Raw genomic sequence first — 20,173 nt, 5'->3', positions numbered from 1 at the left:
AAATTCTCCGCTCTCTCCCGGAGGAATTCCCCCCAAAAGATACACAAGGGAGGCATTGAACAAGGTGTAAGGACTCTTTATTATTTCCATGTGACTTCGTTTTTTACATCACAGCTTTGTTTCCGTACATTCGCCTTCCCAGACAGGGGTCCGTCTGCATCGCCGCGTCTCGCTGGTCCAAAAGTGCGTAAGAGATGCTTCACAGTCGTATTTTGTCTACTAATATTATTATTATTTCCCATTTTCTCTCCCCTTTCCCCACTATTCTTGACTATTCCCCTATAACCAGAACTGAGGACAACAGAAAGTCCCTGACCCCCATGAAAAAATAATACAAACTCTTTCTTTTTGACTATGTTACAGAAGGGAAAAAAGACAACAAACGCATGGATATCTGGGTGCAGAGGATTTGGGGGGATCCCTCAAATGAAGGGGGAGGACCCAAAGAGCCAGTAAATAATTCTGTACATTAGCTTAAAAAAACCACAATGTGCAACTTTCAAGGTGGAACAACAACGACAAATAAAAATCTAAAGTTTTGCAAACAGATGCAAAACAAGGAACTGAAGAAAACAAAAGGTGGGATTTGGAGAACTACAACCAAACCGAGACAGAGTGGTTTCCCCCCATTGCTACTGTTTTTAGACATCTCCAGCTGCGAAATCACATTTTTTGGAATGCCATATCCTTCCGTAGTTGCAAAAATAACGACGCAGACGTATGGCTTCAAGAAAAGGCCTTTTCACACCACACGCTTATGGGACTATGGACAGCATCCTGTTCAGTGTCTTGCAGGTATGTAAATGCAGCTCATGCACCCATCCATTAAGTCACTTTCTGGATGCAGAGTGCTTTTCTCTTGCATTTGTGCTTCATGCAAATCCTCCCACAAACCAGCAACCGATGGGAGGGAAAGGCAAGGCAGTCCAGACCATGAAGATCCAGCTGGTCTGGGCTCCTTGGGGAAGGAAAATTGCATGCACTCCATTTGTGAATGTACCCTCATTTCTTCCCCCTGGAGCCGAGACCAGCGCCATGGACTGCATCAGCTCCCTCCCATTCTTCCCAGTGAGAGATAGCAGAGGGAAATGGGAGGATGTAGAGTTACACAATGCAGAGGAGGCGCACTTGTAGGATCCCAGTCTATGACTCTGCTTTAACTACCAAGGCAACTTCCTATGGAGTCCTGGGATGTGCAATTTGAGGGAAGGGTACTTAGACGTCCGAACCAGTGATTTGGATGTTGGACTCTGGGAGACCAAGGTTCAAATCTTTGTTCAGCCACAGAAAGCCCCGTGATAGGTTTGCGAAGCTTAGGGTTGTCATCAGCTGGAAATGCCTTGAATGCACCCAACCACAATTTGGGACTGTCCATCAAAAGGACTTTATGATCTCTCCAAACTTTATATCCTAGGATTTCACAAGATGTAGCCACGGTAGTTAAAGTAGGGTCATAGCACAATAATTGCGTAGTGTGAAGAAAGCTCTGAATCCCATTCCGCCTTTGGAACACTGCAAGGGGAGAAAGTGGTTTGAAAAGAAAAGCATCTTGGAAAGGGGAAGCAATGGGCAGGGAAAGGGTTCTCCACTTCGACGGATCCCTCCAGATATTGCGACACCCCTCGCAAAGCAGCGGCGACGGCGGCCAGCTTGCGTTGTTCCACCCCACTACAGACCACAAAGAAGGCGAAAAGCTCAGCCGCCCACCTGCGCACGACGCACGGGGAGACACTCAGACAGAGCGACAGACACGCACACGGTTACACACACACGCACACGCACGCGCACACCAACGCACACAGAGGTGTTTTGTGCCTCGACATGGAAAAGGACAACACGGAGCCAGACAAAAGTGTGTGCAAATTCCTGTGAACCCAAGGCACCGCTTTGGAGGACGAGGGTCTATACAGGATGGGGAGGTGTCTGTTGTGTGTGTGTTTCTATGGGCGCGGGAGAGAAGAAATCCTCCCGGCAATGCTGGCTTGCGAGCAGCGGAAGCGGACGTGCTCAGCAAAGCGTGCAAAAGGCTTTTGCAAACCACAATAAGTACCAGAGAGGAGGCGGAGGCATCGAGGGGCACAGGACCAAAGGCCTGGCAGGGTTCTCATGGGAAGGAAGGGGAGAGGGGCATCTATTCACAAAGGAGTATTTACATGAGCTGGGAATGTGTTGCCTCCCCCTGACCCCTTTGCAATTCCTGTGCATGCCAGGCACAGGGCCCTCACCCCCCCCAACATCTACCCACACCCAATGGGAGCAAAGGGACCCACTCCCATGGGTGAGGGAGAATGACACCCTCCCTCACTACCATGCCCTCTTTGGAGCCAGAGACCAGCTCCGGCCGGTGAGCTACGTGCAGCTTTTTGGGAAGGGAAAGGATGCGCCTCAACTCCGTGCAGCAGAGATGCGCATGGTCCCGGTCCCGGGTCTTTGCCCAACCTCCGCAGCTTTCATTCAGACACTTCCGGGTGGACGCTCAGCCCTCCGTCTGACCGCCGGTGGGTCTCCCAGAAGGCTTGGTCCATCTGCTCCAGTTGTGGGCTGAGTGGAAGCTGCATGGCTAGGTGCATCCGAAGGGCTTCCAGCCACTGCTCCAGCCGGCTGAAGGAAGGCCTGGAATGAGAGAAAAGGAGCCTAGGATCCGAGAGTTGGAAGAGGCCCCAAGGGCCATCCAGTCCAATTCTTTTCTGCCATGCAGAAGGACACCATCAAAGCACTCCCTGGGACAGATGGCAATCCAGCCTGAGGACCAAAGAAGATGGTCCCTGTGTCTGGTGGCAATCTAGCCTGAGGACCAAAGATGGTCCCTGTGTCTAATGGCCATCCAGCCTGAGGACCAAAGGAGATGGTCCCTGTGGATGATGGCAATCCAAGGAGATGGCCCAGGTCTTGAAACCCAAGGCAGGGACCTGACACCTGGCGACCCCCCTTTGCTTACCGTTTCTCGTGATCCAAATCGCAGCACCGGACTGCGATCGGGAAGAAGCTGGGGGGACAACTGGGAGGGCAGTAGCGGTCCAGGAAACCTCGGACGTTGAGGCCAAAGTCCAGGGTGCGAGGAAGGTAGTCGGGGTCGGCGCTCACTCGCCCGATGATCTGTGCAAAGAGATGGGTGGGAGAGACCTGTCAGAAACCCACTTTAGGTTTGGCCAAGATATGACACCTTCCACATCAGGGAAGCATGGTGAATGCACTTTAGAAGAACTTTTTTTGTGCCTAAGCAAGGAGTGCAAGAATGACTTGCCTATGGAAGAGTGGGTTTCCATCGCTGAGCAGGGATTTGAAACCTGATGTCCAGCTTCCTGGTTCAAAACTCAAACCACTACACCACCCGCCTCCCTGGCATTAAATTAAACCAGGATCATCTGTTGCCATCCTCCTGCTCTAAAGCAGACGATGGCGAAAGGAGGGAAAAACCAGTCCTTCCAAATTTTTATAGCGCAGAAACCCATCAGGCAAGATGACTCCATCCAGCATCTCTCCTTTCTTCCCTGCTTTCCCCCATATTCTTTAAACTTACCTCGCAGAGGATGATGCCGAAGGAGAAGACATCCACTTTCTCATCGTAGCTCCTGCCTGAAAGAGAGGAAGAAACTCCATCATCCACATAGCAGACTGCAAATGCTATCGGTTGGTTTGCTTTTGGTTGGCAAAATGTGGTCCTGGGATGGCATGTGGCCCCCAAGAGCTGGGATTCTTGACCCTCAACCTCTCCAGATTGTCTGGAAGGGTCTTTCTCTGGCTGAAAGGAAAAATACATAGACCTTCTTCCTTAGAAGCCTAGCCTCTCAGAACATGGCCCCCATCTCACCATTGATCATCTCCGGAGCCATCCAGTAAGGGTTGCCGACCACTGTGTACCGTTTCCTACGGTCCGGTTTCTTCAAGCTCGCCAGCTGGTTCTTCTCATCCACCATGAGTCGGGCGAGGCCAAAATCTGCGACGACTACGCTTTTGTTCTGCGCAACCGAGAGAACAGATCCTCATTACTCCCACGAAGGCATCAACCTCTGACACAGAGGTGGCAGATTCCAGAATCCCCTTTTGGGAACCCCGACTGGAGTCGGCCCATTCAAACATGGTGAGCCAACATGGAGGTCGGCCCTGCTGCTTGAATGGGTCTACTCTAGTTGGGGATAACAGTAGGATGCATGTGTCACTTACAATCGAAGACATCACAGCCACCTACCTCTCGCACAAGGCAGTTGTGAGTGTTGAGATCCCTGTGGATGATGTTCATGGAGTGGAGGTAAGCCTAGAAGTGGGGCGGAAGGAAGGGAAAAGACGGTTAGGCATGATGGCGGGAATCCTATACGGTCTTTATTGATGTCTAACCACCATTGGTGGCCTAGGCTGCAAGCCAATATCCCCACAATGTAGCAGAAATATCCGACTGTGGCGATAACACTATACTGTCCCTATGGAACCGCCATGCAGAATAGCAATGTGGCAGAACATTATGTCAGTTATGGGGATCCTGTTGTGCGATGTGCTATGTACAGTTGCAATATGCAACACTGTTTATATGCACAACTTTGCTGTCGGCAGAAGCACTCTGTAATTTGCCCAGGATGCCAGCCAGAATCTGCCTTTCCTCAACCGCATTGCTATAGGAACCTTGAAAAATGGGCAACAACTAGACAATATAGTGGGCCCTCCACATTCAGTGAGGTTAGGGGCACATAACATAAATTTTAAAAATGCCTTTTTTGTTGGGGAGAACACCTTTCTAGGAATCTCTTGGTCCTCCGATGTAACTCTATGGTCAACCTCTGGAACAGTTACACCGGAGGAGCTAGAGATTCCCAGAAAGAACATTACCCAGAGCTGCAAATGCGGAGGGCCAACTGCATTTTACTATGCCCTACAGTAAGTCAGCAACCAGGTTCTAGTACCTCTTTCTTACTCCGCTTGTGCTGTGGTTTTTGGGCAGACTTACCATCCCTGACGCAATGTCTTTGGCGAAACTGACCCTCTGACTCCAAGGGTACTGGCTGTCCTGCAGGTAGAAATGCTTTCGGTGAGTAACAGAGGCTGAGAAAACCCGAAAACCCATTAGGACACGGATTAGGTTACTGGGTCAAGACTGTCCCAGGTACTGAGGTTTCAGGGACACTATCTGAGACCCTTGAAAGTAACTTCACCCTTCCTTGTAAATATGGTTTTGAAATACGATCCCTTCACACTCCGAAAAGCAACACGTTTCTTCCAAGTCCTAATGTTCTAAGTTGCGTCTCCGCGCTCACCATGTTCTTGATGATCCCCCGGAGCGTGCCGCCCTTGATGTACTCCGTGATGAAGTTCAGCCGCTTGTCCTTGTAGAGGACCCCAATGAACTTCAGCACATTGGGATGCTCCAGGCAACGCATCACTTTCACCTGGGAAAATCAAAAGCGCCACATGCGCATACAGTCAGCACAAAGGTGCACAATGGCCACAAGGGTATGCCGATATTTAGTCAGTGGCTACCCATAGCTGGCAATATACTTATCCCTCCATATTTGTGGATTTGATTAATATGTTCTCTCTAGGAATATCTAGGTCCTCCGGTGCAACTCTCTGGTCAACTTTAACTAAAGGTTGTACTGAAAGACCTAGAGATTCCTAGAGAGAATACTCTACTAGGCCTTTGTAGCTCCTCCAGTGCAGGACCTAGAGATTGCTAAAGAGGAGCAAATGGCGGAAGGATTATTAGGGAGATGACACAGTGATGGAGGGACAGTAGGGTGAAAGTTGTCAAGAGTACAGCTGAAAGAGGCCTACCTCCTTGAGGAACGTTCTTTGGGTTTCCTCATCAAAACGGATAAGCTCCTTCATGACCATCACCTCTCCTGTTTCTCGATGGGTTACCTGAAGAAGGAAGCAAAGGTGACAATTAGGACCAGAGAGATAGAGAGAGAGAGAAAGGAAAAGGAGAGATGGAGGAGATGATGAGTCGAGAAGGAAGAGATGAAGATGAAGGAGGAGGAGGAGATGAGGAGGAGGAAGAAATGGAGGAGGAAGAGATAAAGATGACAGTAAAGCAGAAGCAGCAACAATCAGAGAAACAATTGGGAATACATGAGTGTGAGATGCTGCAATGTGTTTACACAAAGATGCAGTCCAGAACAACAGCAGAGCTACGTTTGCATCCACCGGCTCTATGCCATTGCTAAACAGGGTCTTGTAATCCACCCCAAACAACTTTCCCAATCTCTTCTGGGCACCGCACAGAGATGTACATCCTTTTATCAGGCACATAACTTGCTCCATCCTCCTGCCCTCTCCATTAAGACAAATAATTTCTTAGGTCTTGGAGCAATTCCCAACTGCTGCAATGTCCATCGATAAACCAGTCAGTGAGGAATGATTGAGTAAGAGACCATCCCAGTTCTGCTGGGGTGGTGAACATCAACCAGGAGGTACCTTAATGGCTTGCCCAAAGCATCCCTTGCCCAAGACTTCGCCATGGATGAGGTCAGAAGGGCGGAAGATGCGGTGAGGGCGCGAGACGACGCGGAGCGATTCGGAGCGGCCGATGTCCTTCCGTTGGGAGGCAGGGGAACCCAATGCGCTGGAGCAAGGAGACTTGTCGATGCTGCAACTCCTCCTGGGAGAAGGAGGAAGGAGAGAAGGGAAGGAACATCAGACAAGGATAAAGACAGACATGTAGAGAGTTTGACCCAGACCCAAGGGGAAACGTAACCCTGCAATGTGGATTCGGAAGGGAGAATCTGCGAACGTCTATCTGCGTGGATTCCATATCCAAGGCCTAGCATGGAGAATGTGTTGTATTGCTGAGTTTTGTGGATAGTTGCAAAAGCTGGATAGTGAAACAAATGGCCAAGAAGAGAACCAGCTCCTTTGAAATGCATTGCTAGAGGACTACCTACAGACTACTATAGAGAGAGACCAACGCCTTAGAAAGCAAATCAAGCCTGGACTTCCCCTAGAAACCATCATGACTGAGTCTGTTGTAGTTTGGACATTTCACGAGAAGACATGAAGTCAAAGCCGGAGCTTATATGTTGAGTGGGCTTGTTTCCCTGAAGCCAGCTAATCTTCAGATTGGATACCAACATCACTAATGAACGAATAGTCCATGCATAGATCAATACAGGCCTGGTTGGATTTGGGTTGAATCCCTGCTCAGACATGGAAATCCATTGGGCGAACTTGGAGTAATCACACTCTCTCAGACTTTTGAAGAAGGCCACAGCAACAACTCATGCTCAGAAAACCCATCCAAGCTTGCCTTAAGAGTCTCGCCTTAGAGTCTCCACTGGGTTAGGCGGCGGCACCCTTTGCATCCCACTCAACCCAGCTTCAACCCAGATCCTTACATGATGGAGCGTTGTCGGATGGCGGCCGGTTCTGGGCACGGCGTCCGGCTTGGCGAGCGGAGAGGACTCCGCAGCTCCGACAGCGGGCTGTTCTCCAGCGTTTCGTGCGGATCGTGCTCAATGGTCAGCTGCAGGAGGCGGCTGGTCTCCTGGATCAGAAGGTCGATCTGTTATGGGGATGGAGAGGGCAGGTTAGATCACCCATTCATTCACATTAGGTTCCTCTTTATCTTTCCATTCCTTTGCGAGAACCAGTCTAGTTCCAATGGTTATATAAATGGTTCTGAACCATCCCAAAAGGTAACTTTTCCAAGCTCTGAACGCAACCCTATCGCAGAAGCAGCGGGTGGCTCCCAGGTCAGTGGGGTGGTGAATCCATCCCAGGTTTTCTCTCCAAAGCATTGACTTCTATCTGCTTCAAATAGGTTCAGCACCATGAAACGCTCCTTTTAGATCCCGCAGTCAACCCTGGAATGGATTTCCCCACCGCACTGGCATGGGAGCCACCGAACACCGATGCCCTATCTGGACTTTGGTATGAAAAGACCTAAGAAGCATCACCTCATCTAGGGGGACGTGTCGGATCGGGGTGCCATTGATCTCCAAGATGCGGTCGCCAATGTGGATGGAGTTCTTCAAGTCGGGACTGATGCAGTCTGGGTCCAATCTATGTGCAAGAGGACGGTGAAGGAAGAGAAGAAGGAGGTGATAAAGGTAGGGGTTTATTCCCCTTTGCAAGGGCACCCTACTCCAAGACTTTTTTGGGACCCATCATTGCATGGTCTACAGCACAGGAAAGCTTCACAGCCCCTTTAGCTGACGCGTTCCGGTATCTCCTTGCGCAAAACAACCATGCACGGATTTTGAGTAGAATACATCCTGAACCATCAGTCCAGGACTCTTCTCATCACAAGAAGACTCCATTGCCCAACCCGGTTGTACTTACTCTCGCACGCGCACGGTGTGGGGGTGCTCCGAACCACCGTGTTGGTCAATGGAGATGGAGAAGCCCCGTTTGCCGTCTGAACAAGCCGGGATGGAAACCAGGGTGACGGTGTGGGGGATCCGGGTGCCAGGAGACTCTGGGAGCAACTGGTCCATCACTGGCGTCACAACCATCTGGTAGTAGCAGCGCCCGCTGTGGCAAGGAGGAAGAATGGCACAAGTGAGGGCACTCATCACCAAATCATGGAAGGACATGTTTTTCAAGTGCGGCAAATCGCGAACATTATGTTGCCTGGGATGGATTATTGGGTCACACGGCGATGTAAAAGTTGACTTCCGCTATTGAGACCAATTGCCCAGCCCCCACTTTCTTTTTGCATGTGTGCAAAGTAGAAGTGGCTCTCAATGTCCCTCTGTGGGCCAGTGAGGTCCCCCCAAAACTGTGACAGGTGTTCATCCTAGGTTTATGGGATACGGGACACACTCAACCATCTATCAACAGTCTTGCAATGAAAGCAGCTGCTGCCAACCCTGTAGTGTTTGCCACCCGGGGCCGTTGCCTTGTTCTGCCAGCCCCAACTCCAGCCTTGCTTTTCTTCTCCAACTCACCAGTAAAGCTTGGACCGTTCCACCAGCGCATATGTATCTCCGTCGCCAATGAACACCCGGCAATTGAGACAGCTGAAACATTCGGGGTGGTACTTCTGCTCTCCAGCCACCTAGAACCGAGACAAGGAGAAAGGTTGGAGTGGCACACATGGCCCAGGATAGCGTTCCCCGCTTCCGCATTTCCTGGGGGTCTCCAGATCGCTCCTGTAATACGTAATTAATAATAATAACAATAGTAATAATAGTACCTTCGAGACTGAAAGAAAGAAGTTGGCAGCATGAGCTTTCATATACTCAATGTAAACACATCTGATGAAGTATACTTTCATCTACGAAAACACATGCCGCCAACTTCTTTCTTTCAGTGACTCAAAGGTGCTCTTTGCATACTAGTTTTAACATGGTTATGTCTTTGAATAATAATAATAGTAATATGATGTATACACACACACACACACATATATATACAAAGGTGTGAGCAAACCCATAGCAAAAGTCATTGCTAATGTTAAACTATCCATAGGTTTGCAGCCGTCGGAACAAAATAGCATCTCTCTCTCTCTCTCTCTCTCTGGCCCTGCATTTCTGGATTAAATCCTCCGCTTTGGTTTGGCCAAGAGGCACGGCGCACTAACACACATCTCCTGGCTCTGTCCACTATAATCTGCTAAATGTCTCTGTCCCAGTTTCCTTCTCATTTTCTAGTAAAGCCACCGCTTCCCGTTGGGCTCTTGGCGCAAAAAACCCGGTCTCATTAAGATCTCGGTTTTCCGCCTCCCAGGCACCGCATGCAAACGAAGCGTCGGCTAAAGTGTTGCTTTCCATTCAGAAAAGCTGCTCTATCCTCTCCTTTGGAAATATCCCCAGAGGCTGGTGTCTTCCTTGTCAATGGGGCGGTCAATCCGCTCTGGGTTTTAGTCTGAATTTTAAATTAAGTGTTGAAGAGGCAGAGCCCGTCTCAGAGATGTCGGCTTTAAAGGACTTCCCCCAAGGGAACTCTTTCCAAGAAAGGATTTGACACGTGATATGATAGCCCTGTTTAAATATTTGAAGGGATGTCATGTTGAGGAGGGAGCAAGCTTGTTTTCTGCTGCTCCAGAGAATAGGACCCAATGGAGCAATGGATGCAAAGTTCAAGAAAACTTCCTATCAGTAAGATATCATATTTGCCTCCTGTGTTTTTAGAGATGGTTAAAAGGCAACATGATAGCCCTGTTTAAACATTTGAAGGGATGTTATAGTGAGGATGGAGCTTGCTTTCTGCTGCTCCAGGGAATAGGACACAATGGAGCGATGCATGCAAAGTTCAAGAAAAGAGATCCCACCTCAACATTAGGAGGAATCTCTTAGCAGTAAGATATCATATTTGCCCTCCTGTGTTTTTAGAGATGGTTAAACGGTAACATGATAGCCCTATTTAAATATCTGAAGGGCTGTTATAGTGAGGATGGAGCTTGTTTTCTGCTGCTCCAGAGAAGAGGGCACAATGGAGCGGTGGATGCAAAGTTCAAGGAAAGAGACTCCACCTAAAAATTAGGAAGCTCCTGAGAGTAAGAGCTGCTGAACAGTGGAGTCTCCTTCTCTGGAGGTCTTTAAACAGAGGCTGGATAGCCATCTGTCAGGGATGCTTTGATTGTGAGTTCCTGCATGGCAGAATAGGGTCGGACTGGATGGCCCTTGGGGTCTCTTCCAACTCAAGGTTTCGATGTGGGTATCTCTTGGAGTTTAGTCCAAAGTATGGTCTAAAACCCTATTGCCACCAAACTCCCAGCGCAACTGGGAAATCGAACCGGCGCAGGAGGACGGTCTGCCTTACCATCACAAGTCCCTTGGTGATCTGCTCGGAGCAGCCGTGGCACATCTCCCCAAAATGTGCCCAGTAGTCCTTCTTGCAATAGAGACGCCCATCTTTCTCGTAATACTGGTGGGAGAGCGAAGCCCCACATTCGCTGCACCTGCGGGAGCAAAAGGATCAAAAACAGACTTGAATCTTTGCATGGAAGAACGGCTTCCCTCAATCCCATAACAAATTGTTTATACACGGTTGCATATTGTTTTCCCCCCGTGGTCCTGAACACCTCTCCGGATTGTAGAGTCTGGGCATTTCACCAAACCCATCCTCCACAAATGTGATCTAGAAAAACCCCAAGCCCTATGAGGAAAGTCTTCAGGAGCTGGGAACGTTTACATATTTGAAGGGGTGCCATATTGAGGATGGAGTGAGATTGTTTTCTGCTGCTCCAGAGAATAGGACCCAACGGAGCAATGGATGCAAACTATAGGAAAAGCAGACACATAGCAAGAGACGGGTACACAAAGCAACAGATTCAAATGGTAAGAAAAGCGACTCCGGCAAAACGTTCGGTACAACATCCTCACCATCAGAACAGTTTGGCAACGGAGGGCGGTGGACTCCCCATCTTTTGGACGTCTTTCGGCAGAGGTCAATGGTTATTTCGTGCATGGCAGGGGGTTGTAATAGATGGCCTTTGCAGTCCCTTACGGCTCTTGGGTTTTATGATTCTTTTATTCTTAAACAGGGGCAATCCCCGTCTAAATCCCCACTGACTATGCCTGCAATTCCCTTTTCAGAGGGAGTGGGGGGAAACCACGGGGGTCGGACGTCACATTTGCACAACTCTGGATCTTTTCCCCAAGAGGAACAAGCCGGGTCTTAGCAAACAGAGGAGAAGTGACACGGTCGATTCACTTCCCATCTGGGTCCGGCGGTGGCCTCGTGCGAAGCCACATCGCTTGTTGTCTTCCCACGCATGTCATGCTCTGGATGTGGGGCATGTGGGCCAACCTCAGTTCCCGGTAGCTCTGGGTCAACCCTAAACATTGCAATATCTAGGAGGAGAAAGTTCGAAACCAAGCTCAGGAGGACAGATCTGTCTGCCGTCCAAACGGAGCTCGGTAGCCCCATTCTGCATCCCCAACATATTCGAACCCATGTCAGTGGGGCAAGGAATCCACTCCAGGTTTTGTGTCTGTGCAGCATCAATAACATCACTTTAACCACCATGGCTCAATGTTATGACATTCTGGGAATTTTTTTTTTTGGGGGGGGGTTCTCTGAAAGATGCCAAAGCCACAGATGCGGGCGAAACGTCAGGAATAAATTCTTCTAGAACATGGCCGCACAAAAAACCATGGATGCCGGCCGTGAAAGCCTTTGACTATTTCTTATCTGCTTCTCCCCAAAGTTCAAGGCGGGATACAACATTGTTTAAAACCCATAAAACAATTTAAACACATAGATTAAAACGCATAAATATATGTCATTGGTTGTTATTGTGTGCAAGTCATTTCCAACTTATGGCGACTCTATCATACCCGGAGTCCGACGCTCAAACCACTGCGTCATGCTGGCTCCCATAAACATAAAACACATTGGCATTATCCAACATAACAGGACTTGAACATCTATGGATTTTGGCATCCACAGAACCAAACCCCATCAGAAACCAAGGCTCCGCTCTATATTTTGTTCACTTTCGTTATCATGGGTAAGAAAACCTGAGAACCAGGATGGTCCCGAAAATACAACAGTAGACCCTTAGGACTGGGAATGCCACCACAGAATATCCGCAAACCCTTCGGCGCCGGCTAAAAAAGCATCGCCGGTTATTCTCCAAACCAACCCAGTTCGCTCACTTGTTTCGCCGCATGGCAGCCGAAGCCAAAGACATCTCCAGATTTGTGGGTTTCTTTCCGGATCCAAAGAGGTCCCAATTTTTCCGCCGGGCACGCAGTCCTTTTGCAGTCCTATCGTCGCCAAAGTCTTTTTCTTGCAAGCTCTCCTCTGGTTTGCATTCTCAAGTGTCTGACTCTCTCTCTCTGCCATGGTCCTCTTTTGACAAACCAAGGACCACCAGCAAAGACATCATTTACTATGTCCTTTGCTTTGTCCTGGAGGCTCCATTTCCATTCAGGGTGTCGAATGGCATGCCCAGTGCTTCGAAAGTTTTGCAAGAGGCAAGGTAAAAATAAGGATCCCCCTGATATTGGCAATTTGACTGTTCCAACCACTGCACCGTCCTGCCTCTATGCATGGCTATTCAGAGGTATGTCCCCCTGCGTCTGATGGGATTATTCGCTCGGATGGATCCACCCGATACAACTATATGGGGGAAGACAAAAACCTGCAGGAAATATAGCTATATCTATAGATATATAGATATACAGTGTGGCGTTGGTTTGAGCATTGGATTCTGGAGTGAATGTGACTCTCCGCATAAGCATAAAAACCCAGCAAGTTGCACTCTCTCAGCCCCAGACGACGCAACAGCAAACCTTCTCTGAACACATCTTGCCAAGAAAACCCCTACGATACATTCGCCTTAGGGTCGCCATACGTCAGAGACGACTTGACAGCACACGACAACAACATACAAGCATCCCTCCATATTTGCAGATTTGATATTTGTGGATTTGATTGTTCAAATCCAATATCTCCCCCATTGTATTGGGGTTCGCTACAGGACCAGGGAAGAGGGATATTCCCGTTGTCCGCAGACCCCTCTCTTTGGATTTTCCGGCTGGCCGGCCGAAAAGCGACCCTGGGAATGTGCCAGGCCGCAGGAGGAGGGGAGCATCGCGGAGGCCTCTGTGGCGTGACTCAGCCCTGCGTCTGCTGCAGTGGCTTTTGCGCGACAGGAGGCCATCCAGGGGAAGCGAGCCTTTGCATGACAAAAAGCCTCCCGTGGCCCTTCCCGCCTTTCTCGCCACCTGCCAAGGAAATCCATTTGGAAAGCTCCCCCCGGGGGGCTAGTCCTCAGGTTCCCTTGCCCTGCGCTGCATGCGATTAGGCTGCATGCATGTATAATCTGTTTAATGCACACACATGCGCATACATGGGTAGCATTTGGGCACAGTGCCACAAAGCCCAGGCTTGGAAGAGAGACCAGGGCTAGTGAGACAAAAGGGGGCCTGGCATGCCCAAGAAGTCCTACTGTTCATAGAATCGTAGAGTTGGAAGAGATCACAAGGGCCATCCAGTCCAACCCCTTTATTCTGCCATGCAGGAACTCTCAATCAAAGCATCCCCATTGACAGATGGCCATCCTGCCTCTGTTTAAAAACCTCTGAAGAGGGAGACTCCACCACTCTCCAAGGGAGCCTCTTCCACCTTCAAACACCTCTTACTCTCAGGAAGTTCCTCCTTATGTTGAGGTGGAATCTCTTCCTGCAGCTTGCATCCATTGCTCCATTGGGTCCTATTCTCTGGAGCAGCAGAAAACAAGCTTGCTCCCTCCTCAATATGACATCCCTTCAACTATTTAAACAGGGCTATCATATCATATCATGCACAAGAAAGCCATATTGTTAGGTGATGCACAAGATAGTCATATTGTTTGGTGCATGCATAAGATATTCATATTGTTTGGTGCATGCATACAATAGTCATATTGTTTGGTGCATGCATAAGATAGTCATGTTGTCATGCATGGGCCTCTCCCATGATGCTCAGTTGCATCCGGCTCCCTCTCCCCTTTCTAAAAGGAGGTGGGGGGGAAATGCCAGAGAGGGGTGATGACATCACCAACGCCCCCCCCCTGCGGGGAAGGCCCCCTTCCCATGACATCACCTCTGCGGAACTTCCCTCTCAAAGTGGTTGGGGGGAGAAGACACGGAAAGAAAGGAACCAATAGAGTCCCTCAATCCATTAACCCTTGCAGGGCTGGCACATGGGTGGGCTGCCCCGGATGATGTGAGGCCGGCGCAAGGGATTATCCATGGATCGATTGATTTGATGCATCCGTGCCCCATTGTTTTGCAGGGATGAAAGGCAGCGAGGAGACAGAGCAGCGGGGAGGGAGGGAAAGAAGCACCCTTGTGTTAAAAAGAGACAGACGGACGCCATCGATTGTATTAGAGCATCGATCCATCCAGGGTGGGACAAATGTGGCCTTGGGGCCATATCCGGCCTGTCACAACTGGGTTGTTTTGAGGGACGGCATGACCTTTCCTGACTCCTTAAACTACTCTGTTTTTGGAGAGGAGGAAAGGGTGGCTTGGAAACCACCAGGAGCATCTGTTCGCCATTTAGGAACAGCCCGGTGCAGAAACCCAAAATCTAGCATCTCCGCATCTCCACTGAAGGTGTGTTTGGATAAACCAAGCTTTCTGTCCCGATTAGAACGGTGACGTCGAATCAATGAAAGCTTGGTCCACTTTCAGTGCCATTGATTCAACCGTCCTCCCCCAGTTGGTCTTAGGATCTCCCAGTTGGCACGGCTAATGCCAAATCCTGTACTTAAAGAAAAATGATCCAAACACCACCCACAAGTTCTGGGGGACTATCAGGTTTTTTTGGGGGGACTACCAAGTCTGCATGCTGGAGCTTCTAGTCACCATCATCCCTATGACTTGAAGGCACGCCGCAACGACCACAACGACGACATCCCAGAGAAAAGGGGCTAAGTTGGTTCTCCGACGCCCCAGAGATTTTAAGGGTCTGAAGTTAGAATCATAGGACCCCAGAGTTAGAAGAGACCCCAAGGGTCATCCAGTCCAACCCCATTCTGCCACGGAGGAACTCACAATCAAAGCATCCCTGACCTATTAGATACAGGAAGGTAGATTTCGAGAGAACATTAGAAAGAACTTGACGATAAGACTGGCTCAGGAATGAGACTTACTTGACTCCGGCTGTCAGGAAGCGGCTCCCTTTGAGCACAGCAGCCAGCATGGTTGCGCACTTGGCAACAACGGTGGCCCCGACTTGCGCTGCCTCCCAAGGGGTCCCTGAAACCAATACCCCAATGGTCCCGTTTGCCTCGAAGTGCAGAGGATGGAGGACTAGTAAGCAACGGAGGGACAACTTCAATTGCTTTGGCCTTCCTTCTCCCTCCCTACAGACTGAGCTAAGTCTGCCTCCGCCAGACAGGAAGCCGCTCCGTAATCACAATGGGACAGCACTTCCTCTGTGAACACAAACACACACAAACGCACACACACACACAATGGCGGGGCTGGTGCAATGCTCTCTGGGGATTCCCCACAGCGATATTGCTTTCTGCAAACAGCATCATAGAATCGTATGGTTGGAAGAGACCCCAAGGGCCAGCCAGTCTGACCCCATTTTGCCATGCAGGAATTCACAATCAAAGCACCCCCATTGACAGATGGCCATCCAGCCTCTGTTTAAAAACCTCCAGAGAAGAAGACTCTGAGACCACATCTTCCACTGTTATCAGCTCTTACTGTCAGGATGTTCTTCCTAATGTTGAGGTGGAATCTCTTTTAATATAACTTGCATCCAATGCTCCATTGTGTCCTATTCTCTGGAGCAGCAGAAAACAAGCTCGCTCCCTCCTCAATACGACATCCCTTCAAATATTTAAACAGGGCTATCATCATATCACCCCTTAACCTTCTCTTCTCCAGGCTAAACATCCCCAGCTCCCTAAGTCGTTCCTCAGGTTTCCGCATGGTTTCCAGACCCTTCACCATTTTAGTTGCCCTCCTTTGGACATGGTCCAGTTTCTCAATGTCCTTTTTGAACTGTGGTGCCCAAAACTGGACACAGGATTATTCCAGGTGAGGCCTGACCAAAGCAAAATAGTGGCACCGTCACTTCCCTTGATCTAGACACTATACTGCTATAGACGCAACCTAGACTCACACTGGTCTTTTTAGCTGCCGCATCGCACTGTTGACTCATGTTCGACTTGTGGTCTACTAGGTCTCCGATCCTATAGTGGTGCCTTTCATTTTTACATTCACGCAGACAGCTGTGGAGCAGGCTGGAATATGCACACTGACAGCACCAGCGACGGCACCAATGCATCACCTACATATACCTCTCTCCCAGCCCCACAGCCGTCCCCAGAGAGATCCTACCTGAAGCAGTCGGCATGCCAGTCGGCGTTCAAGGCCTGCAAGTACTGGCCGTCGTAGATGCTGTGGCTGCAGCTGGCACATATGGGCAGGTCACTCCCTGCAGGAAGAGGAAGAAGAAAAGATTAGGATGGGACAGGATCAGTAGCGCAGGGTCGCTATCCATTAGGAGAGCCTCCCTCCAAAAGAGGACCGACCATCTAAGATTGCTCTCCATTGGAAGAGCATTTCTCCTGAAGACCAACCATGCAAGGTTGCTCTCCGTTGGCAGCGTCTCTTTCCAGAAGACCAACCCTAAAAGATTGGTCTCTATTGGAAGAGCCTCTCTCAAGAGGACCAACCATCCAAGGTTGCTCTCCATTGGAGGAGCCTTTCTCCAAAAAGAGACCAACCCTGCAAGGTTGCTCTCCGTTGTCAGAGACTCTCTCCAGAAGAGAACTAAGGATGATCATAACTAAACAGCAAAGAGAGTGCCTTTAAGAACACGCAGAATTGTTTCCCTCCCATCAAACCCATCCTCAATCGATGCGTAATCCTCAGTTTTGTCTGGGTCTCTCTTATTCTGTGTTAACAATATGGGATCCCAGAAACAAAGAGCAATTGATAGCAGCTTTCCTTTGGGTTCTTCCTTCCGGCTGCCATGTCAGTGGGCTGCTGACTCCATACCAGATTTTGCATCAAATGCAATATCTAAGGAGCCAAACACTTCGGAGCGCATCTTTGGAGAACATCTTAAACGTTGTTCAGTTCAGAGTCACAACCAAAACACTAGACACTGCCAGGAACAGCCATTTTCCTCCTCGCAGGGAAAGTTGGAGGAGTCTCCCTCCACTTCCGTGGGACGGAAATGAGAACAGACGTCCACCGGAGGGTGCGGCGCATGCCCAGCCAGTCATGGGTGCCCAGAAGCTAGGATGGCCTCCTGATGGGTGACCATGGGTGTCCTCCACCCTTTTTCCAAGGGCTTCGCGCCATTCATCGATCTTCCGGTTTATATAACAACGGAGCCAGCCCTTAAAACGCATCCCTTGTTCCACTTTGGAGAGCGGAAAGGTAGGGGAAGGAATGGGCACAGCTTTGGTAACCTCTGGTTTCCATCTGACATGTTGGAAGCAAGTGCCAGGGAGCTGGTGTGGCGTAACGTTTTGCGTCTTGGTTCGATTCCCAGCTTGGTCATGAAACCCACGTGAAACCTTGAGCAAGTCACACTCTCTCAGCCTCAGGGGAAGGCAAGGGCAAAGCTCCTAATCTGGGGGAAAGTGGGCCACATGTGGCCCACTAGGTGACTAGGGCAAGGAGACGGATGCCAGGAGGAAAGTAGGACCCTGGACAGCATCCAGCACCAAGGGCCTGGAAAGACAAAAAGAGAGAGTGATAGGACACTCTGCACATGCTCAGACACCACAGACATCCCCATCTTCTCAGGCCAATGACAACTATGCATGCTGATGCGTCCCTTCGAGTCGCATCCGACTTACGGCGACTTGAAGGCAAACCTCTCATGGGGTTTCCTTGCCCAAGTTGAGTTTGCCTTGGCCATCCTCAGAGGCTGAGTGGGTGCGACTTGCTCAGGATGGCCCAGTGGGTTTCCAGGGCCAAGCATGGATTCGAACCCTGGTCTCTCAAGAGTCCAGAGCTCGAAGCACTACAACTCCTTGGCTCTTGCTCAAGGTGTTCTTGTTGTTGTTGTTGCAAGAGCCTTCAAGGCATTCCCAACTTATGGCTGCCATAAGATTTGTTCAGGGGAGACCCAATGGGTTTCATGGCTGAACAGGGCACTGGGCTTTGATGGAGAGTTCCTGCATGGCAGAATGGGTTTGGAGTGGATGGCATTGGGGTCTCTTCCAACCCTATGATGCTATGACCCCCAGTCTCCAGAGTTGTAGTCCCAACACTCAAACCACTACACCATACTGCCCCACTGCCTCACCAAACTCCAAATCCCATGATGCTGCAGGAGGAAACTACAGATCCCAGGCAGGATGGACCTTAGGCTGTTCTGCAGTTTAAATATTTAAACAGGGCTATCCTATCACCTCTAGCAAATAATAAGTAAAATAAATGTTGCACACAACAACTAAGTAAATAATAAATAAAAAACAAATATCCCATCCACCCCTTTCGTAAATAATAATTAAAATAAATGTGGCACACGCCAATTAAATTAACAATAAATAAAATAAAATAATAAATAGAAATTTATGAATTATTATGTAAATAATAAAATAAATGTGGCACACCAACTAAATTAATAGATAAAATAAAATAATAAATAAAACTTTATGAATTAATATGTAAATAATAAGTAAAATAAATGTGGCACACACAAACTAAATCAATAATAATTAAAATAAGATAAAACAATAAATAGAAATTTATGAATTATTATGTAAATAATAATTAAAATAAATGTGGCACAGATCAACTAAATTAATAATAAAAATAAAATAATTATTATGTAAATAATAATTAAAATAAACATGGCACGCACCAACTAAATTAATAATTAATAATAAAATAAAATAATAAATAAACATTTATGAATTATTATGTAAATAATAATTAAACTAAACGTTGCAAGGAAGGGATGATGCGTGTCTCTGTGCTGCACGTGTGAAAATGCAGCCAGAGGGGAGGAGGCCAGGCTTAGAGAGGGGGGTCTGGGAAAAGGGGGGGGTCAGCCTTCAAGGTCAGGGGAGAGGAGGCCTGAGGCCCAAGGCAAGGCTCTCTCTCTCTCTCTCTCTCTCTCCCTTCCTTCTTTTCATTCATTCATTCTTTCTTTCTCTCATTCATCCTTCCCTTTTGCAAACCCTCCCTCCCCATTATTGCACCCACCTTCCTCCTCTCCCATGGACTCGTCGCTCCAGGTGCAGCAGAGGAGCATCAACCGCATGCAGACGCACCCCTTGAACCCCCCCAAAAAAGTGGGGGGACCAGTAAGCCAGGGATGACCGGGGCCTCCGCAGAAAGATGCAACCGCTGGGGATGCGGAGGAGGAGGAGGATGGCCCACTCACTCTCTCTGCAAGGCAGCCCTGGGAAAGAGGGAGGGGGAGGAGGGGCGTGGCCAAGGGAGGGGTGTGGCCAAAGGGAGGGCGTGGCCAAGGGGAGGGGACAGAGAGAGGGACCCCCTCCCCTCCACTCCTCCAGCCTCCCCTCCCAAGCCTTTAGCATCCTTCCTCCTAGCAAGCTTGTTTTCTGCTGCTCCAGAGAATCCTCCTATTCTCTGCAGCAGCAGAAAACAAGCTTGCTCCATCTTCAGCATGACACTCCTTCAAACGCTTAAACATATCCTGTCACCTCTTTAACCATCTCTTTCCATCAGGATGCTCCTGCTAACGTTAAGCTGGGATCTCTTTTCCTGTAGCTTGAATCCAATCTCTGGAGCAGCAGAAAACAAGCTTGCTGCCACCACCTCCAACTCTAATCGACAAGATTAAAATGAAATACACC

At 49.1% G+C, this 20,173-nt stretch overlaps 1 protein-coding gene across 3 annotated transcripts; it reads right to left on the bottom strand.

Annotated features, from left to right (window-relative positions):
• Positions 1–72: 72 nt before the first annotated feature.
• LIMK1 (LIM domain kinase 1) lies at positions 73–19,750 on the bottom strand. Of its 3 annotated transcripts, XM_089493326.1 has the most exons (16): positions 19,557–19,750; positions 16,725–16,821; positions 10,693–10,831; positions 8,877–8,986; positions 8,269–8,460; positions 7,884–7,989; positions 7,323–7,489; positions 6,406–6,589; positions 5,764–5,850; positions 5,247–5,378; positions 4,940–4,999; positions 4,190–4,255; positions 3,812–3,959; positions 3,521–3,576; positions 2,939–3,096; positions 73–2,613 (listed from the first exon to the last, which is right to left on the bottom strand). In XM_089493326.1, exons 1-16 carry the CDS (start codon positions 19,612–19,614, stop codon positions 2,451–2,453), a joined length of 1,923 nt encoding a protein of 640 aa, XP_089349452.1. In that variant the 5' UTR covers positions 19,615–19,750; the 3' UTR covers positions 73–2,450. The 3 variants fall into 3 exon arrangements, with proteins under 3 accessions (XP_089349452.1, XP_089349453.1, XP_089349454.1); XM_089493327.1 differs by lacking the exons at positions 16,725–16,821; positions 19,557–19,750 and adding an exon at positions 15,521–15,585; XM_089493328.1 differs by lacking the exons at positions 16,725–16,821; positions 19,557–19,750 and adding an exon at positions 12,534–13,445.
• Between the last annotated feature and the right edge of the window lie 423 nt (positions 19,751–20,173).

The sequence above is a fragment of the Sceloporus occidentalis genome, unplaced genomic scaffold, assembly GCF_023333645.1.
Source record: "Sceloporus occidentalis isolate IW3139 unplaced genomic scaffold, rSceOcc1.0.p SCAF_64, whole genome shotgun sequence".
In the NCBI taxonomy this organism is placed as follows: domain Eukaryota; kingdom Metazoa; phylum Chordata; class Lepidosauria; order Squamata; family Phrynosomatidae; genus Sceloporus; species Sceloporus occidentalis.
This window is presented reverse-complemented; position numbering and strand designations above follow the sequence as displayed.